This window comes from Rutilus rutilus (genome assembly GCF_951802725.1).
Source record: "Rutilus rutilus genome assembly, chromosome: 7".
NCBI lineage: Eukaryota > Metazoa > Chordata > Actinopteri > Cypriniformes > Leuciscidae > Rutilus > Rutilus rutilus.
In genome coordinates, this window is record NC_140221.1 from 15,795,878 (window position 1) to 15,822,819 (window position 26,942).

Genomic DNA, 26,942 nt, shown 5'->3' on the forward strand with positions numbered 1-26,942 from the left:
ACTATTATGCATTACTGAATGAGGCAAAGCGCAATTACTGTATAAAGCAAGAGGTGTTAAAAAAATTAAGTGGAAGAAAGATGAGAATGTCAACAATTAAAAGGAAAAGAAATGAGAATGAATGTATTGACTTGAAATATTTATTAATTCTCAAAGTCTTATTTAAAATAAATAATAGTATGATAAATGAAGCAAAATGACAAAGAATGAGTAGTAGTGTTTTAAAAAACAAACAAACAAAAAAACAGGTGATCAACATCAATACAATCTTTTAGTTAAGATATAAAAACACATAATATACAAAACTGCAATTAAAAATTAAACAAAATGCAGCGACGTATAGACAAGTCTAACACCTATTATTTGGATACAGTAGTTTAAGAGTCATTAAGGTTCTGTCAGTGTGCTCTTTTCGGTGTTAGTGTTTCTCACATGTTTCTCAGTGTAGAACAGAGTAGAGTACCTTCTCTTTTCAACAAATAGCTTTAGGAGCAAAAAAAATGGTTTAGTAAGCCCTTTGAAATTCTAACCCAGCTATACACCTTCATGAGCAAAAAAATTCAATAAAGTGCATGTGCAACACTCAATTGATCTTGACACCAAACACGAGGCTTCTGTGAGTGTTCTCGAACGTCTAGACACAAGGATGTCGGCAGTGTTGACACTTTTCGCTCTGGAATGTTTTCAACCTTGGTAAATAAGTAGACAGCGACTGCAAGGGAAGTAACCGATTATGAATATATTAAATACTGTCATTCAAATCGTTTACAGCGACACTCTTCATAACAGAGCATGCTGCTCTTCGCATGAGAAAAAGCTCCAGTGCCAACATCAACATGGTTACATTGCATGATAATAAAAGCACTAAAACATGATCATAAGTGCACCATAGTAAAGACTGTCCAGTGGAGAGGCCGCTACAGAGTAGAACAGAAGAGAAGAGAACACGTATCAAGATCTGTTTGATTCCCTATCGAAAGGGCCATCGAGTTAAAAAAGAAAAAAGAAAAAAAAGGGCTACAGCTGAGCTGCTTTTTTAAAGCACTGAATAAACAGACATAGTACCACAACGCATGAAGGCCAAAAGTACGCAGACCTGGGATTGTCCCAGCGACAACAAAGGAGCAGCATGTTTCGGAGGCAAAAGAAAGTTTGTTTGATAGGCAAGTCAGCTATTTTTTTTTTACATGAATTCGAGTTCTGGCAATCCTCAGAGGCAGCAGACATGTTTTGAAGATGGTAAAAGGAATACTCATATCCCTTGCAAAAAAAAAAAGAGGGAAACAAATCAAACGAAAACAATCATGGGGGAAGCTGAAACAGTGCCAAACTAATAAAAACTTCAAGTAGCAAAAAAATTAATCAGGTAAAAAGACCACAGGATTGGGGGGTAAAGGACTACTTCAACCCTAAACACATTCAAATGAAGTGCATGTTGACTCATGCCTGTTTGTTTGTCCAGCGAGCCTCTTCCATCCAAACTCTGACGGAAGCAGATAAAGTGATTACTGGCCTCGATGTAAAAGTGCAGCTCTTACGAGTGCCATCTGACTTCACTTTCCACTCTTTTTTGGTCCTGCGGGTCTTTTGGCTTGCCACAAGTGGTTATGGATAGTCAGCGCATCAACACTAACGGACACGGTCTTGGCGGGGATTACAGTGAACTGCTTGCGGTCCGAGCTGTACTTATAGATTTTGTCGATCATCTTCTTAGTGATGCTCTTGGGCCCTGTGCCGGTGAGCTTGTGGATCTCCTCTGTGTCGGGGAAGTAGGAGTAAAGGGCTCTGAACTGGCACCCACTGTCCCGGAAGAGAATCATCAAGTGGTTGGAGTCACACTTCTCCAGCTCCTACAGGTCAAAAAGGAGGCAATTCAATTACTATAGTTCATTATCAAAATTGATTGGCAACATCACAATATTATTTGCACACCATGAACCTTCAAACTGGTCACACACCTCAAGAATGGAGTTCTTCTGTGGTTCATTTACTTTTCCTGCTAAGCAGCAATGAGAGATGGCGTTGTGGATTATTGGCTTGTTGGACTTCGAGCTTGGCTCCTTGAAAAGCTTGGGTCCTACAGTGACAAAATATTTATATAAAAAAATATTAAAACTTCAATATAACACTTATAAAGTATCTTATGATCACCAAGATTAGTGTTGGCAATTGAAAATCAATTCCAATTCTGGAATCGGACACTTAAGGCCAGGAATCGGATACTTGTTATACAATTAAAATATTAAGTATAAAAATATAATATCGATTGCTTTGTGTGCATTTTAATATGACTTTAAACCATTCAAGCGAAAGATGACACACACACAACAGCAAAAACGTGCGCACAGACAGTAGCCTCTCACACTGTATAGTGCGCGATACTGAACTGAGTTCTCTTCCGTGTCTTTTTGCACTTGAACGGACAAATACACACAAAAAATGTGTCAAAATATTAATATATCATTGTCAATGTTGAAAACAGTTGTGCTGAATATTTTTGTGGAAACTGAAAAAGGTAACATTTTACAATAAGGTCACATTAGTTAACTACATTAGCTACAATTAACTAAGATTAATAAATGTTGTAGAAGTTTTGTTGATTCTTAGTTCAAGTTAATCTCAACATTTGCAAATATACATTATTAAAATCAAAAGTTGTATCTGTTCACATTAGTTAATGCACTGTGACCTAACATGATCATTATTAACTAACATTAACAAAGGTAATAATTGCTGTACAAATATATTGATCATTGTTAGTTCATGTTAGTTAGGCTAACACATTAATTAATGTTAACAAATGAGACCTTAATGTATTATGTAAAGGGTTACCATTAAAAAGAACATCATTTATTTGAAATAGAAATATTTCGAAACATCATAAATTGCTTTGCTGTCACTTTCCTTGCTGAATAAAAAAAAAACTTTCAATATGAGAAGAAAAAAGGTTCACTGGGACTTCTGTAGAGGACCAAAGACAATAGTACCACAATCGTTACTTAGATTTGATCATATGCAGATTATTTTCTTTATTTTTCTGTCCACAGTGAAAGTGAAAAAAAAAAAGCTTTATGACATGAGAAAAATCACTTAAACAGAACATATTTAATGTTTATAATTCAACTTATGTGGAGCAACTTGCATCTATCGCTTGTCAATTTGTTATGTCACTTAGATAGGACATGGTGTCCCTCTCTGAACCCTATATACAGCTCTCATTGATGCGTACAGGAGATTCTCAGCTCCATGATTAAAAGCTAAACTACCTCATCCATCATTCTGACACCCAACAAATGCCACAAACCTGTCTATTCTCCTTCTAAACAATCCATTGCCTTACATGCTTCAAAAGGTTCTTTGTGGTGAATGTTAAGATAACAGTCATCAATGGTAATGTAACTAGGCAATTTTGAGCATTACCCAAATAACTGACATGAACCCAAACATTTTTGCAGAGCAAACAACTGAAACACTTCAGAGAGTTCAGGCTTTAAGGACAAATTCATCCACTAATGTCTGCACAAGCAAAACATGTATGTGCTCAAGCACAAAGACAAACATACTGGCTAATGCATGGTCGAGATGATATCAGCAGCATGCTGCGGTTTTTAACGCAGGATGTTGTCCTGGTGCAGAGGAATCTAAAGAAGTTTAAATAATTTAGTACATGAAACCAACAGCTACTGAGCATCAACACAAGTATAAACCACTTGCTTCCAACAGAATGGAAAGTGAAAAACTCACCGGTGTATTCTGCCATGGATGTTGATGTAACGGAAGACGCGGTGGAACCGTTGTCCCAATCTCTCTCTGTAGTCCGACTGGAGTTGCGACTGAGGCCTGGAAATGACTCTACTGATTCCCCTCTGTTTGTGGAAAGAACGAACAGCAACATTAATGTGCTCTGGAGGTCACAGTCTGGACAAATTCAATTGATTCTGAAACAAATTAATGAAATGCAAGCATGCATAGGCACACACCCTGTAGGACAGTGGGAAGGACTTACCGTTGAGATCCCGCCCCTCCTGAATTGACACTGTCTGGTTCAGTGGTGGCCACAGAGGCCAGTGATAGACTAGAACCAGACTGGGCACTGATGAGATTCTCATCTGGTGAGGGACAGTTTCATTTTTTCAGTTTAAATGCCATCAAAAGTTTATTAGCAAAAACGTAACTTAGCAACAGTGCAATAACAGAAGGCATAATTTAAAACTTACTGGCAGCATGGCACTTGGAAAGCATATGAATTGAAGGTTCTTCTTTCAGCACAGACTTTGGCCTTTGTTTTTTGGCCTTGGTCTTCGGTTTGGGTTGAGGCTGTTCTTGCTCCTCACACATCTCTTGCTGTTTCCTTCTAAGATATTCCTGCTTTATCAACTCTCTCCTAGTCTTCTCCTCCTCTTTTCTGATTCTATCCTCTTCAGCTTTCCTCCTGGAATTGGGAGAGAAGAGAGGCTTTAAACATACAAACTCCATAAAAAAAATGCAGAGCTTCTCTTTAGCGTTTTTATATTCCTGGAGGACGGCACTTCAGGGGTTGTCAATACCTGGCTTCATCTCTTTTCAGCTCACTTTCAGCCTCTATCTGCTGCTTGCGGAGCCGTGCCTCCTCTGCCTTCCTCTGTTGTTTCAGCAGAAATGCTGCTCGCTTTTTGGCCAATTCATCCTCTGCTTTTTGCTCATCCTGCAGACATTTAACAACAAAACTTTTTAGATTTTTACATTGGATGACTGAAACACTACGGTATTTTAGGCTGTTTCCCCAGGGTGGTGTTATGTGTTTGCTATAGCGTTCTGAGTGTTTTTTGTTTGCTTTTGCTAGGGTGTTGCTCAGTGTGGTTTGCTTACAGGTCCAGGTGAAAGTGTGAGTAGGGTTAATAACTTTGGGTTAGGGGGTTCCACTAATAAAATGTTAGCAGTACATAAAATAAACACTTTGCCAGAATACAATACAATCTATTTTCCTTCAGATAAATATTTTCTAATGCACTGACTTTACCTTGAAAAAGAAGCCCATTCCAGACTTCTTTTCCCCATCACTTCCATCAGTGGTGACATCCAAAACATCTGTGCTTTCTTCATCTGGGTTGGAAGCCAAATCAGACAAGTCTACTTCAATAAGATTGACTTTTCCTCTAGAAATGTCCTCTGAGGAGATATTATCCCTCGCTGGCCCATCATCAAATGTAGCCTCAGTGTCCTGTAAGGTACTGGACATAGATTCTTCGAAAGTGACACCAAGCACCACAGAACTTGGTTCCCTAGAGATCCTCAAGTTAGCTTCATCATTAAGGTGGAATGTAGTGCTTTTTGGATTCCCTTTGTCTTTGTTAAAAGAGCTTTGCACAATGTCCTCAGGTTCTGTTTTGGGGGGCCTGGCTCCTTGAATTAACCTGGCAGAGGGGCTGTCAGTAGGTGTAGGAGTAGTGCTCTTCTGCCCTTTGCTGTGCTCCTTAAGCAACAGCTCTGATGGTTTGGAACGGGGCCGTGCTGAACTTAGTTTGGGCGGCTTTCGCATCACAGGACTGCCACTTGGTTCAACGAAATGTATAGAAGCTCTGATCCTGGCTTCAGAACCATTACTTTGGTCACTGCTAGGTAGTTGAGCAGCACCTGTTGGAGACTGGAGATTCTGCTTCATAAGCACTTCCTGCTGGAGTGAAAGTTGCATCATTTTCTGCTGAATGTTTCCTATGGCCTCGTTCAGCAACTCAATGGAGCGGTTGCATTCATTAAGATCTATCTCTTCATCCATATCTAAGGCACTAGGGGGCACAGGTCCCCCACCTGCCCACTCGAGAGATGCCTTCTCAGGCTCTTCAGCCTCTTTCGGCCCATCTCTCGAATCAACACAGGTATCATCTTTTGATGACTTCTCTTGATTGAGTTTTAGGCCATCTTTCAAGTAGTACTCAGACTTTGTAGGCTGAGGGAGTGTGTCACTCTTCCCTTTTTTTACTATGTGCAGGAAGGCTGCTTTTCCAAGCTTAAGCCTTTGTCTTGCCGTGAAGACCTCCATCTTCTTCTTTTGGGATTCAATTGCACGTCTCTTTTCTTCAAGTTGCATGTGAAGCTGAACAAGTTCAGAGGCCAGCATGTTGGTACTGTCGTTGTTCTGCGGTGTGGGGCTCTGGTCTCTTTTTATCCTCCAGGAGGTCAGAGGAAGGGGGCAACTCTCTGAGCCATCAGGTGTTGTGCGCTGTGAGCTACTTGTGCTGGACCGGATGTCTTGGTTGCTTCCAAACTTCAGCATCTTTCGTTCTGCAAAACTGGTCATGCGCACACTGCCACTAGCCACACTGCTGACTTGTGACTGCTGGCCAGGGCTAGAGCACCTGCTCCCACCATCCTTATCCACATGTTCCTTTACATTCATGTCCTCGCGCAGCTTGGCCGACTCTTCGTCCTCCTCATAGAACTGTTTCTTGTCTGGATGGAGCTCTTTGGTGAGCTCTGCATCCTGCTCCTCAATGGTCTCCACGGTCTCTATATCAGACCCTTGATGGATGTCCCATGCTTGGATAGGGCTCTTGTCCTCAGGCACAGATGAATGAAGGTAAAACCCAGGTGACCGCTCAGCAGAAGACTGCTCAACGCTACTTGTCGCCAGTGGTTTGAAAGTTTGCGTTTGCCCAGGGGCTAGAGGCACAAGTTCACTGGATTTGTGCTCAATAGTGGTCTCAAACTCAGAGCTGGAGTTGGGGGTAAAGGTCCGGTTAATGGTGTGTGGAGGTCTCCGTCTGGAAGATGAAAGAGCACTTTCTGCTCCTGCCACTCTTCGTGCTGACCCTCGATGCCGCCCTTCGCCTGACTCTTCTTCCTTATTCAGGCTTACGGACTTCTCTTTGGCTGGCCTGAGAACTGCAGGCATCAAAGGTTCCAGGAAGAAACTGGCGTTTCGGGATTCTGAGGATGCTTCCTCCTGTCTTCCCCAAATGCATGTTTTACCACCAGGGGTAGCACTCTGTCGCTCTGCATCCTCAGAGTTTAACAGGGAGATGTCGTCCTTAGATGAATCGGCCCTGGCAATGGTTACCAGCTCATCCTCTTCATCCATGTTAACGTTGCCCAGTAGAGCATGGCCATTGACCCGTTTAACACTGCTGTGACCCGGATGGCTCTGGTGCTTGGGTGTGACAGTGGAAGCCAGGCTGTCCTCACTGATAGAGCAAGTCAGACTAACGCTGTCGCCCGATGCCAAGTCTGCATCGCTGTCCGTAGCAGAGTGGAGAACATACCGATTCAGCTGAGACAGTGGCCTGATTATTATAAGACAAGAATTACCAAACTAAATATAAAATCAATGTAATATCTTAAAATATATGTTTTAAGTACTTATATTTAGCAATAGTGTTGTACCTCTGCCGTTTATCTGACCAAGCCACAGATCCTCTGGAGTGAGCTTCTTGCGTAAAAGAATTGGAGCGATTTCGGCAGGCTAATAAGAAAAGCACAAGTCGGAGAATTTGATTACCTGATTCAAAGTCACACACTAAAACAACCGCTGACTTGACACATCTCAGTCTACCTCCATATGAAAATTAACTAGTAAACATGATTACAATACAACAGTTTATGTAAATCAGCATAAATTGAGTGAAACAAATTGTAAGTATATTTCATAATTTATGCATTCATTCACATAACCATAATGCAGGAAAAAAGTGCCTTAACAGTCATAAAAATAATGGGGTGGGGGGGTCATCATGGGGCTAAAACCAACTTAATTTTCTTTAAGCCAAATATCATATTACTCAAACATTCTGGTTAGGACTTTGTTCTAAATAACTAATCCCCAGTATTCTGCCTAAATGGCTTAAGTTACAGATTCCATTTAAACTTTTAATTTATAATAATAAACAAAAGGACAGAATATCCAACTTTCAAAGTTTAAGCAAAGAAGCTTTAAAAAAAAAAAAGAAACACACAAATTAACTATATCTGAGACCCAACATTTTTGGGTGCCTTTCATTTGAGCATGAAAACAACAACAACAAAAAAACTAGTTAAAGAGTATTTCTATGAATGGCAGCAGAAGCTTGATGCCATACCCGTGCTTTCCTCTCCTGGCTGAGCCTTCTTTTTTCTTTGTCTCAGTGGCAGAAGTGGATGGGAGGGGCTGAAGCTGGAACTCCCCTTATTACTGAAACAGCAAGCAGAGAACATGGTTGGCAAACCACCAGCACAAAAAAATAGGACGAATGATCTCCAGGCCCCCAGAGGTCTATCCAGCCAAAATCTAATCGTAACTGACACTAAACATTTTCCATGTGGATGGACAAATATAGACAAGCAGCACTGCTCTGTTTAGGACCTTCAAAAGAATAACTTCATCTAAAACAGTCTGAATACAACAATTATAGAGCACTAGCATGACATTAAAATGTATTTTATTTCCGAGTAGCTTGTATTTTTACTTCGGCTGTGAAATAAAAGTAAGCAAAGTGAACTTATTAAAATTAATTTAAGTTAGGCAGGGCAGGGCAGTGCAGTACTGTCTCAGCATGCAGAAAAAACACAGGCACAACATGACAAGGCAAAAGACGTTATGAGACAATATATGATTCAAGCGTGAATCATAATCATGCAAGCAAAGTTCCCTCTAAAGTGCATGCATGAATGCAAAAGCAATATTTCCCAACATATAAAAGCCCACAGAGGTCCTACATTTTTATTTATCTATCTTGTATTGCTCACATGACTAGGGATGTGCAAAACTATGTGAAGCTTAAACTTTGTCTGCAAGTTAAATTAAAGCACAAACACAAACAAAAAATATCTAAATCTAACCTTGACCTCACTAATTGACTAGTAGGGTGTTGGACCCATTCCTAATTACAAAATAAACGATTCTTAACAAGGTTATCTTGAGGCTACTTTTTATTTTACATTTTTCCGAAAACGAAGAAAAATAACAGTAATACCTCTAGATAACCAAGTAACCGTCATCTTGAAACAGTTTTTTGCTGCTTTTAGTTGAAACACCCTCACCTCAGTAGAGGTGGCCTACTAAAATGTGAAACATAGCCTAACTTCTAACGTCTCTGCATTAGAAGTTTTATAATTTTACTTTGTGAAGAATGTCATAGTGAACACTCAGTTGGTGCATGGTGTTTTTTTACTTGGTAGCTGAAGTAGTAGGGGTCAGACTGGTAGAAATAGTTTTAGTTTAGCAAGAAGGGAATGTTAGGTATAAGTTTATTTTAGAAAGAAATCTGAGAATGACCAAGGCATATTTTTACATTGAAACAGTGTTCGACCAGATCACTGACATTTACACCAACAATTACCACAATGAATGATTTTACACATGGAATAGAGACAAAACCATGAGGCACTTACAGAGGCTCAGATTCTTCGGGGTGCAGGAAGTACCTGTTACAAACTTCCGGGCTGTTCTGGACAGGAAGAGCTGGATCAACCACACCAGGAGACACCAGGAAGCTCCGTTTGGTGGCATTGGAGATGGGCACAGTAGGCCTGGCACTCTTGGGCTGAGTCATTGCTCTTGCTGCAATGATAATAGTAAGTCAAATTATTAGTACAATAGCCAACTTTTGAGGACGTTGGTTGAGGCTTCATGTAAACTTTATTGGTTTAAAAAAATTGATATCAGAAAAAAGGCAGAAAACATAAATCAACAACTTTAGGCACTTCACACAATAATATGGCAAATGGACAGTAAAACCAAAAACAAAACAAAAACTCTTCACCATCTTTAAATTCCTGAACATCTCTTGGCTGGACAAACTCAGGCTTGACAATCTCAAACCACCAGAAGAGCTCCGCTATAAATACCATGATGTTGTGCTGCAGAAAAAAAAAAAAACAGCGAATAAATCAAGAACAGATCCATAGGGAAATGAAACGTCCTGTTAATGATGAGATGCATTATACATAACTGAATAACTTACCTTGAGCACAGGAGGTGCATACAACATGTCCTCTAAAGTCAAATAGAAGCTTTTGTTAAGGTACTCATTGGAAAACTCTTTCAGCAGCTGGATATTATAAAGGCTGTCTGCTATTGAGGTCACCTCTTTCAAGCAGATGTCTGCAGATAACATAAAACACAAAGTTAGCAAACAAGCTATCCTGAGGCATGCAGGCTCTGAAATTCACGAACGCTGAATCCAAACGAGGTCAATATTTGCTAGCGAGTTGAAGTATCAGAAAAGAACATTTCAGAGGACTGTTACGAGGTACAGCACCAGGGGAATAAAACTACAGTCAATCAACATTATGAAAAAGCAAACCAATAAACACAAACTTCAAGATACCTACTGTATCATATTTGATATGTAATTTTCTAAGGCCTCTAAATTATCAACAATCAAAGCATCGCTGAAAAACCTGCTAAATGCCTTCTGTCGTCTGATTGATAGTTTTTACTTTTTTAGTACTTTAATACTAAAAGGCCTTTTAAAAAAAAAACGTGCCTTTTCAGGTACTGGTAACATGCGTCTTTTTGCTTTGAATCGTTTACTGATTGTTTTACTGAATTTCATTTACTGGACCGAAGCAACTTAGGTTTATTTGATTATCCATACATCACTTCTTTAGAGAAATCTGTTCAAATTAGAGTATCAAATATGATACATCTGACTTTTGAGGAATATTTATTTGTAAATGTCTCAATCATCATTGTATTGCATTGCATTATATGTTTTGCCCCCCACAATTAAAAACTACAGAGCTTAAATCTAAGCATTTAAATATCATCATACTAAGACATATTATTGGAAAATATAGTGTGTCAGTTTGTTTACATTGTAAGTAGTCTGCTACACCGTTATATAATCTGGTTGAAGAGCAGAATTTTCTTACTTTTTGGCCACATCAATATCAGTAATTGCTCCCAATTGCATATTTTTGCTCAGTTTTGGGCTTTCAGGTGTTTCTTTCCTCATTATACTTTACAAGTCGTACTGTGAGCCATAAAAGCATGGGCCTGGTTTAACAGACAGGGCTTAGATTAACCCAGGATTAGCCCTTAGTTCAATTAGGACATTTAAGTAGCTTTTATAAAGATTCCTTAGAAAAAAAAGAAAAAAAAAAGACTGCTGTGCATCTTGAGAAAAAACAATGACAATGACATGTCTATAAAGGCTACATTAACATTATTTCATACGTAAAGATTTACAAGATTAAAATGAAGTGCAGCACCAATCTCGAAGGGACAGTGTGTTAAAATACGTTCTCCTTTCCCAGCTGAATGTGCAGTAAATAACTGTGGGCCCCATGTTGATTTTCCAAAAAAGTAAGCTCTGTGGCGCCATCAAAACATGTTCTGTTTGTTTAAGTTGCCTGACATAGCAACAGCTCTCTCAACCAATGGCGTAACTGGGTCTACTTAAACTGTTTAGGAGGAAGTAGGGGGCAGGGTGGAGGAGGCAGTAGGAGTGTTTGGGAGACCTGATTAGATTTGGTGCCACTTTGGTGAAGAGATTACACGCAGGTCTGAAATTCCTTTAAGAATACAAAGACTAGTTAACTAGTCTGTTATTTCACTCTACCATCGAGCTTCATCAGGTCTGGGCAGTAATAATGGACCACAGTCAGCAGTGCAGCACCGTCACACACGTCCCTGATCAGGTCCTCCAGCAGGGGGAAGAAGGGCAGCTGTCTACCTGAGGCATGATCCCGCCGATACCGTACCTAGAGGTGACATGAGAGGAGGCCAAACTGTCAAAACCACCTACAACAACAGGCTTTTTTCCACAAAGTAACCTTTGGTATATGGCACTGGTATCGTGTAGGCAAGAGGCACTTTTGCAAGAGGAACATATTTGATCCTTGAGGCTAAATATAAGAGTATTTGTCGGTCTAACAAAACTAGATAGCCACTAGACAACAGTTATAACATAAGTGACTAAGACTAACAGACAGTTAAAGGATTGGTACATCCAAAAAAAAAAAAACTAAAAACTAAATTGTCATTTATTAAACCTCATGTCATTTAAAAAAAAATTCCAAGAGACACAAAAAGAGATGTTTAGCAGAATGTCAAAGTTGCTCTTCTCCATATTACGAAAGTGAATAGGGACTGGGGCTGTCAAAAAATGCTGTCAGTCGATCACACTTTTTTCTGTAATTAATTGCACCTAACATTAAACATTTTTAAGATATTTTTATATTGTAATATCACGTCAAATCTCCAAAACAATATAGAAACAACAAAGACAGTATATTTACAAATTTTATGGCACCCTTTTATGAAGCACTATGAAGGACAGTATCACAGATACCAGTTCTGACACTGATGTGTCTATTGATTGATTGATTTTTTCCCCTAAATTTTAGCCATTAATTATAGCCATTCAACATTACAGTATAATTAATACTATTGATAATGTCAATATAATATAAATGTTAAGATTTAATAAGCTTTTTTTTTAAATAACTTTTAATTTAAGTGAACTTAAAACAATCTTCACATAAACCCATTGTAATAAACGTCACATTCAGCTGTGCCTTTAACATATCAGGGCTCAACGCTGAGGTTATTTTCTACTTATTTAATCTAATTAGGCCTATAAATTGAATATAGATTAATCCTTATTAAAGCTACAAAAGTTATATTCAGTCAAGAGCAGTGTGATTTTCTCTCTTTTTTTGTTCTTTGATTGACATTAAGAACACAAACAGCAGCAGGTTTATTAAGACATTTAAGACCTGATGGGGATCTGACACATCCTATTTTTTTCTTTATGGTCATTTACTAATTTAAGACTGTGCTTAGGAGGATTCTTGACAAAATGGGAATTGTCAATCTGTGCCGGTGTTTTTTTTTTGCAGTTAACATGTCTTTTTCTTGGCCTGTTTTTGTATGACCCTGCTGAATCGATGAGCGTTTTGCTGTCCATTGGTCATGCCTTAATTTCGCAATATCTAGTATTGCATCCTTCTCATGAGCATTTAATAATTTTTGACTTTTCAGTGTGAGTCAAGAAAACCTGCTTAATAATTACGAACACCTGAATATAAGGCATTTTTTCATTTCCGAAATTATAAATATCACTTATAAATGATTAAATACAAAATTGATAGTAGTTATTATGATTGATGTGGTTTGGAATTGGTCAAATGTGCTTAAAAAAAAAATAAAAAAAACAGAATATCAACTTGCATAAAATTTCAATACAACTTTACAACAAAATTAGATCTTCTGCTCCAATGTAGCTCTAAAATGTCCAGGTCCAAGGCCCAGTTCTCATTCACTTTTGTTGTGCGGAAAAGATCAGCTTGGAAATTCTTCTCAACTACTCCTTTTATATTCCATTGATAAAGCAACACCATATTACCAATCACCGACAGGGGTGGGTGTTGTGAGGTTTTGCGCTTGTGCACGGCTGCCTATGACGGCTGCACGCGAAAACCTCACAACACCCACCCCTGTCGGTGATTGGTTGGAACACTATTTATTTTGGTTTTGAGTGGTGGTGAAACCAACTGTTTTTGTGTGCAGATCTCAGAGCCTAGGCTGCCTACAGAGACGTGTTTTTTTGACGGCATGCTAATGGGGCGGGTAGCTAGTGGATCGTTAGGAAAGATTAGATGAATGTGATCATTTATGTTTTGGCATGAAATCGCTGATACAACCTTTAAGGGTTTGAAACAACATGAGGGTAAATAAATGATGGCACTTTTAATTTTTGGAAAACTGCTATTAAAAACTGCTCCTTTACACAACAATACAGCAGAACAGTGACTGGCCACAAAATAGTTTATCACAATAAACTTAATTCAACAACAACTAATGATATGAATCATAAGAGCAAGAAACATTAATACACTGTTGATACATATAGGACTACAACTACACTTTCTTATAAATGGTTGCATAAAACACCTGTGTAAACCAACAAAAAGCCAAGAACCCAAAATACAAACGATCCGCAAATGTAGTGGTCGACTGATGTGGATTGTTTGCTGGCCAATGCCAATATCTTAGAGCAGTGGTTCTCAACTCCAGTCCTCTGCTCTGCACATGTTGTATGTCATCTTTATTAGAAAGACGACAAACACTTTTTAGCTTGTTAGAAAAGAGCTCAATGAACTGAACTAAGTATGTCAGATAAGGCAGACATACAAAATGTGCAGAGCGGTGGGTCCGCAGGCTTAGAGAGCAGGGAAGCAGACGGCTGATATAAAGCCAATATGCATGATATCACATTTAAAGACACTAAATAATACATTATTAATTTCTGTAATGAAATACATATTTATTTGACATATTTACTGAAATAATTCCGTCATGCACAGAGGTATATGTATACGGAACAAAGTATTATAGCGTTTCGATTTATATCAGACAGATCTGTTAACAGGCACTGTGGTTTTCAGTGCTGTCAAAATAAAAGTCCCTCTTCTCCGACCCTTATCAGACACACTGAAAAAATAAATGTATCAGCCAATGGCGATAATTAAAATAAAAGCCAGATATCGGCATGCATATTAACCATATATATTGGTCGACCACTACAGCATCTACACATTTAACACAGCAGCCATAATCATAATCTTGTAAATGTATTCAAGTGTTCAGCCCTAACAAACACCAAGTCTAGGTTTCAGACAGGACACAGTGAAAGCTAGACTGATCTAAAGGTAAAGGTAGCAGAATGGAGACAGATGATCTCTGTGCCACTCATGAGACCCCCACAAGATCCAGCATGCAATGGGCAGGTACAAACATAAGATCAGCCTGAAGGACAGACTAAGCCGAGAGACAGACAGAACAAGAAATGGACAAATGAAGATGGAAATGACTGCAAAAGATGAGAAGACGAAAGCCAAAGTAAGAGACTCCAACACACACAGACTCTCTCTCTCAAACACACACACATACAAACTACGCTAAGCGGCATGTGTTAGCTCATAACTGCATGTGCTCAAAGGGTGAAAGGCAGATCATTTTGCGCGATTACAGCGTGAGCCACTGCACAGCAGTGTCTTCCAGTGTGCACTGATTAGATAAAAGCGTGACCTGAGTGGTGATGGCGCATGTCGGGACTGACACATACTACGCGTGCAGTGGAGAGGAAGCACTCACAGCAAACTTACAGGTACTAGTTTCCAATACCATTTTGAGGGAGACTATCCCAGTAGCGAGGGAGGAGGTTAGAGGGAAAGAGACGGGAAGAGGAGCAGAGAAGATGTAAAGTCAGGGAAGAAAAGAGCAGACAGATGTGACCCTGCTATGAGGTTAGAGGAGAAACAGAAGGAGTGATGCCACTGAAGATATTAGATCATCATCCTGTTTACACCTGGTATTAACAACCGTTGCATTTGATACGATCAAGTGGTCAGACGACTGTATTTCTCAAACACGTCTCCAGTAAAGTTGAAATCAGAGACTAGGGGAGGCATTATTTGGGGAGAAAAAGTCTAATTGTTAGATTTCCAATTAAAATTGCAATTATTTACAAAACCAAACTAAACAAAAAAACTAAAGAAAACCTCTTTCCCACTAACATTTCCTTCAATGCAGTTTGAATAATGTTTTCTAGACACATACAACCCTGTTTACCCTGTCTTTAACGATGTTCACTTGTGAATGGATTCCTCAAGACAGATGTTAAAACCAGGTCTAAACAGCGCCTGAGAATTAGAGAGTTTTTACAATCTGTGAGTGAAACACTTGTGCTGGGATGTCTGGTACCTTCTGATGACTTGGAGAATCCAGCAGATGCTGTTTTGATTTGTGCTCCATCTCTGTGATCTCCCTCATTTTCAGGTTCACCTGCAGAACAAAGAAGGGAAGTGCTATGATACATAGAATTCAAAATAAACATCTGAAGTTTCTAAAGCCTTCTTTTAAAAGTGCTGGCAGTCTTCATGCTTGCATGAATGGACATGATCTGGCCAAGCACTGAAAGGCCCCCTAAGCGACTAGACAAATGCAGGTAAGCTATTAGTACATGTAACAATATGTCTATTCAAACCGAAATTTCAGCATTTAAACTGTGTTCTGTTAAAAAGCAAGGTAATCTGATACATCAAGGACAGTTCCAATACAAACATGACTTGACTAAGGGCCACACCCTTCAAAAAAAAAAAAAAAAAAAACACACCTTGTTGATCCAGAAGATCATAGCATCCTCAAGGTCAAAGGGGAGCTCTTTGGAGGCACTGAATGTGGAGAATCGCTTCACACAGGACACAACCTTCTCAATGCTGATCATCTCCACAGTGTAGGCCATCATCAAAGCATCAATCATGGGGATGTGAGAACTCTGTGCCACAAAACAGAGGACAAAGAAGTGTCACATTACTGCACTTTCATGCAGCATAAGAACAAGAAAACAAACTACATTTTACCAACTGACTTTCTAAAAATAAAATAAAAACTGTTTTCACTATAAATTTCAGGACAGCATAAAGTAAATTTTTAAATGTAGTACTATTATAAGGATATTCATTTCATTGTTTTACGTCAAGCAAAGCCCTTTAACCGATCATTAACCGACAAGATTGTTAAATTAGAATTAAATTAGAATAATAGATAAATAGATAGTTTTATTTAATGCCATGTCAGCATCTAAGGCTATTTTCATACAAAAAACAAATATCATATAAATACAATAAAACCAAGCAAACAAACACAACAAGTCATATTATCTTTTTTTTCTTTTTTTTTTATTAACATATGATAAAAAGAATCCAAAACCTTTTCAGGCATAATCTTACTAAACAAGTCTTTGACCCATTAAAAATAAGTGTTTATTATGTTTGTAAACATTTTGCTTTATTTACCGGTATTTTACGTTATTTCCGAATTTAATAATAAAATGCAACTTGTACGAGATTTATCCCTTTCTTTTCTCTATCAAAAATGCAATTTTATAAGTGTAGTGTGTTTTTAACCATGCAGAAAACATTTTAAAATATCTTGAAAAATGACTTGAAAAATGACTTAAATTACTTTTTAAACCATTTAACTGATCATTTTAATCGGTCAAAATTCTTACTGTCGGTTAGCGGTTAGTTGCTCATAATTAGCCTATGATACTCAAAAACTTTGTTTCACACCAGCATCATGCAAAAAATGTAAATAAATTCATATTAATCATTCATAATAAATATAATGCATATGAAAGTAAAATGTTTCTTTCACAGTTTTTCACAGGAAACTGGTACTACTTTATTATAACCTAATAAAAGAAACGTCCCTATACTCAGAAAGTCCAAATGTTTAAGGGTGCTGCTCTTCCTCAGACTAAGAAAGGGAAAAAATGTGCACAAAGCTTTGAGGAATCTCCTATTTAGCCCAAAGAAGGGCATACGGCTCTAGCTAATAAAAACACGGAGTCCAGTTAATCTGCCAAAAAGCACAGTCAAGATGAAGTAGGTAACATAATATTTCTCATTTCTCATAAAATGTAAAAACCTTTATGTAACATTCCTCATGCTGGTTACAACTGTGTACACGACCTCATGATTTGAATAACCTATTACAAAATACACCAAGCACTTGAACATTCAGTCTTAGTTTGAGACTGTGAACAAAGCCCATCTAGTTACCATGGCAACCCCAACAGCAGTCAACTAGTTCATACGCCAGCACAATCTCAGCGGACTGATCCGTGACTCAAGCCAAAAGTGTCAGCGAACTTTCACAGTCTTGGAGTGCGATGGACTTTGGACTCAGATAAACGTTGTACTAAAGCAGAAAAGCACCCTATCACACTATTTGTACCATCTCTGGAGTATGTGTTCTGCACAGCGCACAGTATGAAATTTGCATTAAAAAAACAAGATGACCAACTACATTTGCCAATACGTGCCATATAACCAGAGAGCACACTGTGTCCCCCAATGAAATACTATAGAAACTGTACCGTTATAACTACCGTTATTTTTTCAAATCTCATTAGTTGATCAGACAACCGAGAGTTAAGATATTTGACACTAATTAAAATTGCAAAACAACTGCAATCATTAAAACATACGCTACAGTTTAAAGGTCTGGAGTCTGTAAGATTATTTAATGATGGTGAAAGAAGTCTCTTATGCTCACCAATGCTGAATTTATTTGATCAAAAATGTATTGTGTTTATTTGCTGCTCAAGAAACTTTTTTATTATTAGCAAAGTTGAAAATAGTTGTGCTGCTTAATAATTGTTGGAAACCTTTTGGATACTTTTTAATCAGGATTCTTTGATAAATAGAAAGTAAAAAAAAAACAAAAAAAAACAGCATTTATTTTTAATAGAATTTAACAATTTAAAAGTCTTTAGTGTACCGTTTTATGCATCCTTACAAAATAAATGTATTAATTTTCTTTATTTCTTTTTTTAAAACTTACTGACCCTCAACCTTTGAATGGTAATGTACAGTGCAGTAAGCAATACACTAGTATCCCATTCCAAGTTTTGCCAATGTGTCAAGCTACACAACATGATTTAGTGGTCAACCAAATTTAGTGATCAGGCAGATATCCATTAAACATTAAGCAGAGAATAAAGAGGCTGCTCTGGGACTTCAAAACAGTACATCCCTTAGAGCCACGTTATTAACACAGCAGCATTAAAGCCAGACGTCAGCTAAATAGAATGGTAAACATGCATTCGCCGTACACAAATAATATACATGGCACATAGTCAATTAAACCAGATTAAAAATAGCACTTCACGTCATAAAGTTTGTAAATTCCAGTTGTGACTTTTACTAGTAAGGGTACTCCATTCTGACAACTTGATGCCAGGTATTTATGTAGCACTGATGCTATAACACCGGTTCAAAGCACACAAATGACGCCTATACTTCTTAAAAGTCATCATGCTGTACAGTACACACCCCACAAAGCCATTCTGTTCGGTCTAACAGGTTTGTGTGGATCAGACTGTATTAGGCTCTGCACAGGGTGTGGGCTTGACCACATATATTTGAATTTGAAGTGATAAAAACACGGTTGAGTGTACAATGCTGATTCACCACCATCAGTGATTCACCATTCACTGGAGAAAGCACATCACTGGCAAAAAAAAAAAAAAATACAGCTGTGAATCAATGAAATCCACTCCGCTCTGAGCTACTTTAGCTCAAGCACTGATCACACTAATTGTTTGGACAGGTGATTGTAGTGGTTATACGTGAAAGGAAAAACACAAGCTGGATATGCCAACAATAGCAGCTTTCTCCTGTCAGTGCAGAGATATCTACAACAGGAAGATTTCTGCAAACCACAGTTTCCATATCACATTTGCTTTTTCTTTGTCTGGTTCTGGACTGTAATTAGCGCTTGCTAAGGCAACCATCACGATTATCGTTTCTTCCTCCAGACAACATGCTGGTGCGTGTGCTACGGATGCGAATAATACTTCAAATGATGCTATTACTGCTTTATACAAGAAATATAAATCGAAAAGGGGTCATATGGATCATATCTATGAATGTCTTTTAACTTGGGGCTGTAAAACATTACCTAAAAACCACTTAAAACACCCTAGCAAACCCAAATTAATATTACCCAGCCATATCTTGGCAGCAGAATATCATGGAGGGCTGGGGATGGGCTTTTTTGACCTGGGGCTGGGTACAAAGGTCCATACGGGACCCCTGCCATCTTGGCAGTAGAATATCAGAGATATGGGGGTAGGGCTCTTTTGACTAACGGCAGTGTACAAAAACAAAATCAAACACCCTGGCGGTGATTTTTGCGCGTACACACACACAAGATCGCACTGTGCACACACACAGAAACATTCAATAGCACAAAAGAAAGTTGTTATCAACACGATTTGTATTAATAAATTAACTTCTCTACAGAATCTCTACATTATATTACTCAGCAACAAGGTGGTAACATCGCTGTTTTTGAAGTGATTAAACCAAGGGCACAGTTTTGGTTTTAACATTGGGGGGTTGAAGTGTGAACCGTTTTAGCGGGGTAGCAGGGCAATAAGTTAGAATGCTAATTTAACTATTCGTAGCTGGCGGGTGTTTTCTTTTTCTTTTTTTTTGCCTTCACATCTTTTAATGCTGTGCGTGGATTATCCTTATACTTATTTTAAATATATAAAAATGTAAATCATTTATTAATAAATATATTAGGGCTGTAATGGATCGTAGTTGATCCGTATGGACCAGGCCCCACGGTTCGGCACACATGTGATTTGCAGATTACTTGCAAAGTTTTATCATCATAGACTGAAAGTTGTGTTTTGTCTTACCAATTTACACATTCAAATTACTTTAAATCATTCAAGCTAGGGACAAAAGAGAACTCACTTCCATACTCAAACACGGAATTGATCTTTCACGTCTCCTTGCACTTAAATGGACAAAAGCACCAGTCTCTGCAAGTATTCTTCTAAACACAGTAGGTTATGTCTTAATTTAATGTAAACAGCTGAGAAAGAAATCAGATGTGTATCATTGTATTGGATCTGTGAATTAGGTCTTAAAGCGACAGCAGCCTATAAAATACCTCCTGCTGACTGTGTCATTAATGTTAATCAAACAACAAAACACAGATTTAATAAAGATTAATCTATATTTACCTGAATACTTCTTAGACCTTACTTAATTTTTAACTTTGTTCTATTGTATTTATCTATGCTTGTAGTTTGTGTTTGTTCTTATTTTATTACAGACTGTTCACTTGTCTTTAATATCCTAATGTTTGAACTTTATTAGTTGGCTAGTAGATTTTGCTGAGGTATCAAAGTACTTAAACAGGGCTTTGAGTAACGAATGGAAAGCAAAGTGACATTTGCCCACCCACTAAGCTATATTTATTTATTGTTTTTTGCTGATCTGAAAAATGGTCCGATCCGTGACTCAAAAACCGTATCATTATCTGAACCCTGAGTATTGTGATCTGTTACAGCACTAGATTTTATGTATATATATATAAAAAAAATAAAAAAAATTATATATATATATATATATATAAAAAATTTTTTTTTTTTTTTTTTTTTTTTTTTTATATATATATATATATATACATAAAATCTAGTATAATAATAATATAATATACATATCTCCTCTGGCATGACAAAACCCACTATAAAAAAAAAAAGTATATATTTGATGTACATTAATGCATATAAATGTTATACAAAAAAATTTTTTAATGTCACGTTTATATAATGTTCAATAATAAATGTACATCACGCATAATTAAATATATACAATCACGTCTTCAACTCACAAACTCACGTTATCCATTCAGCATACTGTAATCATTTTATGAGAAGTACTATATTCCAAACACATCCAAAGATACGAAATGACCAAATAGATTTTGAATGCAACGCACCATTTTGATTGGTTGGCAGGACAGATCTGAATCTGTGACAGGCGTGTCATCGCCCTCCATGACATAGATGCCTTTGCGAGACAAGGCCTGGATGACTGACTGGTGGGACTGCAGAGAGGCCACCTGGTCTCCTTTGAGAATGAGGGTGCACACGCGACAGTACAGCTCACAGGACAGCAGTAACCGGATCACCGGGGGTTTAATGTGTTCCTGGTCATACTGATCTGTGTAGAAAGGGTCTTGCAGGTCCTCTGGGATGTGATCTGACAGGATGAGAAAACAATAAATTAGGATATAAACAAATTTTACTGATGCTGAGATACTGATGAAATACTTGGGATGTTTTCAACTGTTATTGCCGCTACAGTTTCTATGTCTGGTATCAGATGCAATCTGCCGGGGAACCCCTTGCTTTGTTGCCATCTACGGCACTATGTGCTAGACAATAGCGCGATGGTGTGAAAAGCAAGACATAGGGCCCTAGTCTCATCATGAAATCTCCTGTGCAGAAGCAGATGTGCTGTGGCAGCTGGGGGTCTGGCCGCAACCATGAGGCTCAAACACTGGCAAGAAAAGGCCAGACATGTCCTAGTCTGGGCAGCCATTGCTCCATCCACACCAACCACAAATATTTCGACGCCCTCTGCACCGGCATCCCCCAGGAGAACCATATCATTAAATGTGAAGGCACTGGGTCCAATCATCCATCATGCATTTATGCACACACACCTGCCCCCCTCTGATGAACCACGTGGAGCTGTCTGCTTTGTTCCAAACCAGTCCGTCTGCCACATGCACGGGTTGTTTAAAGACTGGAAAATTACAGTGAGCATGTCTTGTGTTTCAATACAGCAGATTTAGAGCATATTATTACACAGGAGAATGATTTTAGCATTGCATTAATGTGCACAGGGATACCAACTTAGTCTTAACATTTTAGGAATTTATAAGAATATATAGTGTAAAGCATCAACCTATATATATATATATGTAAATCAGTTAAAATAAATCAAATAAAGTTATAAATATGGATATTTTTCTCACAAAAACGCATCACATCGCTTTAGGCAGCCTTTATTAACCCCCTGGAGCCGTATATGGATTACTTTTATGGATTACTCACTCTCATTATGAAGTTAAAGGATATTTTTTAATATAACTCAAGATTGTGTTTGTCTGAAAGAAGAATGTCATACACCTAGGATGGCTTGAGGGTGAGTAAATTATGTGATCATTTCCATTATGGGGTGAACTAACCCTTTAAAGGTTGTATCAGTGATTTCAGTCCCCCCAAAAAAAGTTGTGAGGTTTTGAGCCAGCTTCTTCTTCAGCTCCGACTTCGCCTGCAGCCGTGCACGAGCACAAAACCTCACAACACCCTCCCCCTGTCGGTGATTGGTTGGAACACTATTTGTTTTGGTTTTGAGTGGTTGGTGAAACCAATTGTTTTGAGGGCATGCTTATGGGGCGGGCAGCTAGCGGATCGTTAGGAAAGATTAGATGAATGTGATAAAAAAAAAATGTGGGCCTGAAATCACTGATACAACCTTTAACTTTGTCATATGTTATAAATATAAAAACTCCACATTTCAAATTTTTACCGCAGTATGTTAACCGAGTTTGTTTGCGTGTGCTGTGCTTTGAGAGGCTGCGCGAGCCTCAACAACAGGGCAACCTTGTCACCATCAGTACATTATATATTATCCACCATCAATCGACATTTACAATAAATAAAATAAAATCAGAATCACTTGCGTTTCGGTAATTCCCATTATATTTTTTGTTATTGACGTTTTAATCAGGTTATTTGTCGGGTCACGCAAGTAAAATTATCTTTCACTTGTTCCGGACAAGTGTTAATGTCGAGCCCCGCATATAGATATAATATAAAAAATAAAATATCTAAAATGTCAGATATCTACCGTACACCAAAGTACAAGAAGCAGAAGAAGAGAATATGACAGCCTTAAATAAGGGCCCAGTTGCAAGCATTTGTGCAGTATTCAAAGTTTTTTTTTTATCTAAAAAAAAAGAAGTGAACTGGACATTCAAAAGGACATTCCAAAGGACATTCAAAGCAGTAATCATCAGAATGCAAAGAAATCCTTCAAATCTGGCCCACTTCTGACAGTAAAGATGCACATGGCCTTCATCTACATTTAGGCCAATTACTGTGCTGAAACAACTCCGCTTTAACCACAGCTTTACTGAAGGGAATTTCCTGAATAACAGAAAAGCCGAGGGGGAGGACAAATTACTCCAAAATAATGGAGGAATAAACTGTATTTGAACCTCAACCCACAGACAAGCACATGTCTAACCCCTTCAGTAATTAAATAACTCCCACGTTAATAACAATAATTATTGACAGCCATGTTATTATTGTTACCCATCACTGTTATGGCAAACTGACACACCCTGCAAAGACAGTTCAGATAATTAAACATTCAACAGCAGAGAGACAGTTTCCTCAGCTTTAAAACGAGGTCAGGAGTCTTACACACCACTTTTGTTTCACCCACCGATGATGGCAGATCGGGGTGCTTTTTTGTTAGAGGGGGCACAGGCTACATATCAGAGCATGCTTGAATACATCCTCCAATGGGATCCCTTTCCACTGTGCCAGTCTTATGAGATGATCTAATAGGAGCCATATGCTCAAGACAGATCTTGTGTGCAACTCTTCTGGTACCACCATGAGTCAATACTAAATCCGTCCAACAAAAGAAATAAATGAATACATGTCATAACAAAAAATGAAAGAAAGTCCACCCCACTAAAAGTTTGATCACATTTGTCCACACACTGCAGTGCTCATATGTTACAGTCATTAGTGACTGATACTAGAGCAGAGGCTAAAAATATACCTGGAGCAAATATGTCTGCTGGTCATTGCTTTTTCCATATGCAGGTACTCAAACAGTTAACCCTGATTGACAACAGAAATGAATAATAATGCCTCATTATCAAAATTTAGTAAAGTCCATATGCAGTAAATTTTTTGTTCATTTTTCATACTTCAAAGAAATAGCAAAGGTTTATTTTTATGTATAAAATGTGCATCAAGATGCATTGCACTTGCATCAGGCAATTAATGTCTTTACGTGCCATAATTTAGTATATTGAAACCTATCATATGGCATATGTATTGCAATACAGTGTGCTGCACAAGCTGGACACATTTTATGATAATCTTATGATGCTTATCAACCATTTTTTCCCCAAAACTTTACAGCCTCTCTCCTATTCACCTTTACATGCAAAATAGCCTGGACATTCTGCTTTATTTGTGTTCCACAGAAGAGAGAAATTCTGGATCAAGGGCGAGTAAATCCCAACAGAATTCTCAATTTTGGGGGAATTATTCATTTAACAGATGTCTGAAAGCTTGACTTTTTAAAAAAACTTAACATAGATTACATATATAAAATACAAAACAGACTCGTGGTGCCCCACATACAGCCTGCACTCTATATCTGCTGACAGGGAGTTGGTGGCATTAGGAAAACCCTTCCTGTTCATCCACAACATTTCAAATGTGCAAGCACTGCAGAAGGGACAAATGCTTTTGATCCTGACTGTCAAATACAACAACGGTGGACTCAGACTGCTGTTCTCCAAACCAAAACATTTGTAGGTCATATATAAGTTAGAGCTGCACAATTCTGGATTCTCCCGCGATTCTGAATGGACAACTAAACAAAATAATATGTAATTTACTAGAGGTTCTGACAAAATGTTAATTGCTGAAGTGTATTTGAAACATATGTAGTTAATTTGAATGAATTATTATTATTATTTAGAAAATTGGTTTGAATGAATGATTCAATGAATCACACATGTACATGGCAAAACCAGTTTTTGGGTATTTTAAGTAGCTTGGAGTATAATGTCAAGATCATGGTACTGTCTATATGTGAATAAAAGCACTTTCACATTCTGTTATGCTGCTTGATATTGCAAACTGATATTTGTTTTTGTATTATTTTCACATAATATCATAATAATAGTAACACAGGTTTGTAGCTTTCAGTGCACATTGCTATTATTCTAGTTATTTACCTATAGCATCAAATGAATTGGAAGTCTATGAAGAAAATAACTTCAAAATAAGGTGGATACTGTTATTGCGAAATACGATTTCTGTCATATCACCCACCTCTAGCTCACACTTGCAAAAAAATGTAAAAAGTACCATGCTGCTATCATGTTTTTTCAGACCTGTACCATGACCTCTTGGAAATACCTGGGCTTGGAGTACTAAGTAAATACCCTGGTACATGAATTTCAGTAGCATCCATCAAAGTACCACGGTATTATCATCTGATACCAGTGCGATCCAATGTTTCTGCCACTGGATCATTTTGCTGTGGTAAATATAGCATTGACACATTTTAAGTACTATGTAAAGACCATAGTATGTGTGTACAAGTAGTATGGAAATACCATTTTGGACATGCACCACGACAACGCCTAACTATGAATATGGTTTATCATTATCAATAAATTGCCCAGTATCAAGGTACAGTGATGGCAGGTGATAATACCACAGTATAAGGGGAGAGGCACATTTTTTCTGGCTGTCTAGCCAACTTGTCTCTGATTAGTCTACATAGCACACACAGTCTATAAATCAATTTAATAAATACAAGTCTTGCTTTTCGGTCCTGTTTTCATTCATAAACAAAGTTAAATCAACTCACCGATTCCGAAAGCTTTGGCGAACAGCCATCGCAGGTTAGCCGCTATTTTGGCTCGGGCTGAATCATACATCTCCAGCGGCACGATCTCCGGCGCCTCGCCCGCCGCCTCCATCTTTCTGCGGGCGCTGTCAGCACCCAGCTCCGCGTCCATCCCGCAACCACCGTCTGAAAACACACAAGCAAAAGCACTTTCAAACAACCTTAAAGGCTTTCTTATGAGGGCATGTGGTGTTTCCTAAGCTGCATGGAAATGTGTCAGGAGCTTTGGAGCAGTAACATTCAGTTCTTTAGCGTCCAAGCTAGCTAGCACACGAGTATTTATTCCAACACTATCCTCTCAAATATGTAACTTTAATCATATTAATCCCAGACATAAACGACATGCACGTTTGTTACTTACAGCTACTGAACAAAACAAACCTAACCACCTCCTGACAAAACAAGATAAGCTAGTCTGTGATTAGTTTATATGCAAAGTAACTAGCTAGCCATCGCCCAGGTAGCTAATAAACACCAAAATAATACTATATTAAATATTCAAACACTCACACGGGGAGATAGATTTAACCATCTGTGAGAGCTGCTGTCCTGAACGTAAACTGGTTTGCATGTTTTGAATGAAACACAGTTACCAGCGGCTAACAGCTAATGCTGCTTTAATGAGATGAGGACTAGCAACCCGCTGCTAAACTACAGCCCCTTTGTCAGCAATTAATGAAAACAACCACATTTACCGCAACGTACCTTCCATATGATGTGCTATCAACAATCCACTGTAACAAATCTGTGGGTGAGAAATGAAAGAAAAGGATAAAAGGCTCCGGTGGGAATCATGAGGCCACGTTTAGTCCGAGCAGATACGAGTGTCGGTGGATGAATGACAAACCCCTGTGAGTGTGTAACAGCCTTAATTACTAACACACTTCAAAATACCCGCAACAAACAGTCTAAAAACAGTTTAAAATGTCAAT

General features: G+C 38.2%; 1 protein-coding gene across 3 annotated transcripts; it reads right to left on the bottom strand.

Moving 5' to 3' along the window:
* Positions 1-110: 110 nt before the first annotated feature.
* Positions 111-26,942, bottom strand: camsap1b (calmodulin regulated spectrin-associated protein 1b). 3 transcript variants are annotated; one of them, XM_084413224.1, is made up of 18 exons: positions 26,521-26,631; positions 25,972-26,136; positions 21,269-21,531; positions 16,077-16,238; positions 15,665-15,745; positions 11,517-11,658; positions 9,915-10,054; positions 9,714-9,810; positions 9,376-9,511; positions 8,052-8,143; positions 7,360-7,438; positions 5,000-7,259; positions 4,548-4,684; positions 4,218-4,432; positions 4,007-4,109; positions 3,745-3,866; positions 1,959-2,077; positions 111-1,850 (listed from the first exon to the last, which is right to left on the bottom strand). In XM_084413224.1, exons 1-18 carry the CDS (start codon positions 26,579-26,581, stop codon positions 1,554-1,556), a joined length of 4,671 nt encoding a protein of 1,556 aa, XP_084269350.1. In that variant the 5' UTR covers positions 26,582-26,631; the 3' UTR covers positions 111-1,553. The 3 variants fall into 3 exon arrangements, with proteins under 3 accessions (XP_084269350.1, XP_084269349.1, XP_084269351.1); XM_084413223.1 differs by having other exon boundaries at positions 9,343-9,511; XM_084413225.1 differs by lacking the exon at positions 26,521-26,631 and adding an exon at positions 26,716-26,942 and having other exon boundaries at positions 112-1,850; positions 9,343-9,511.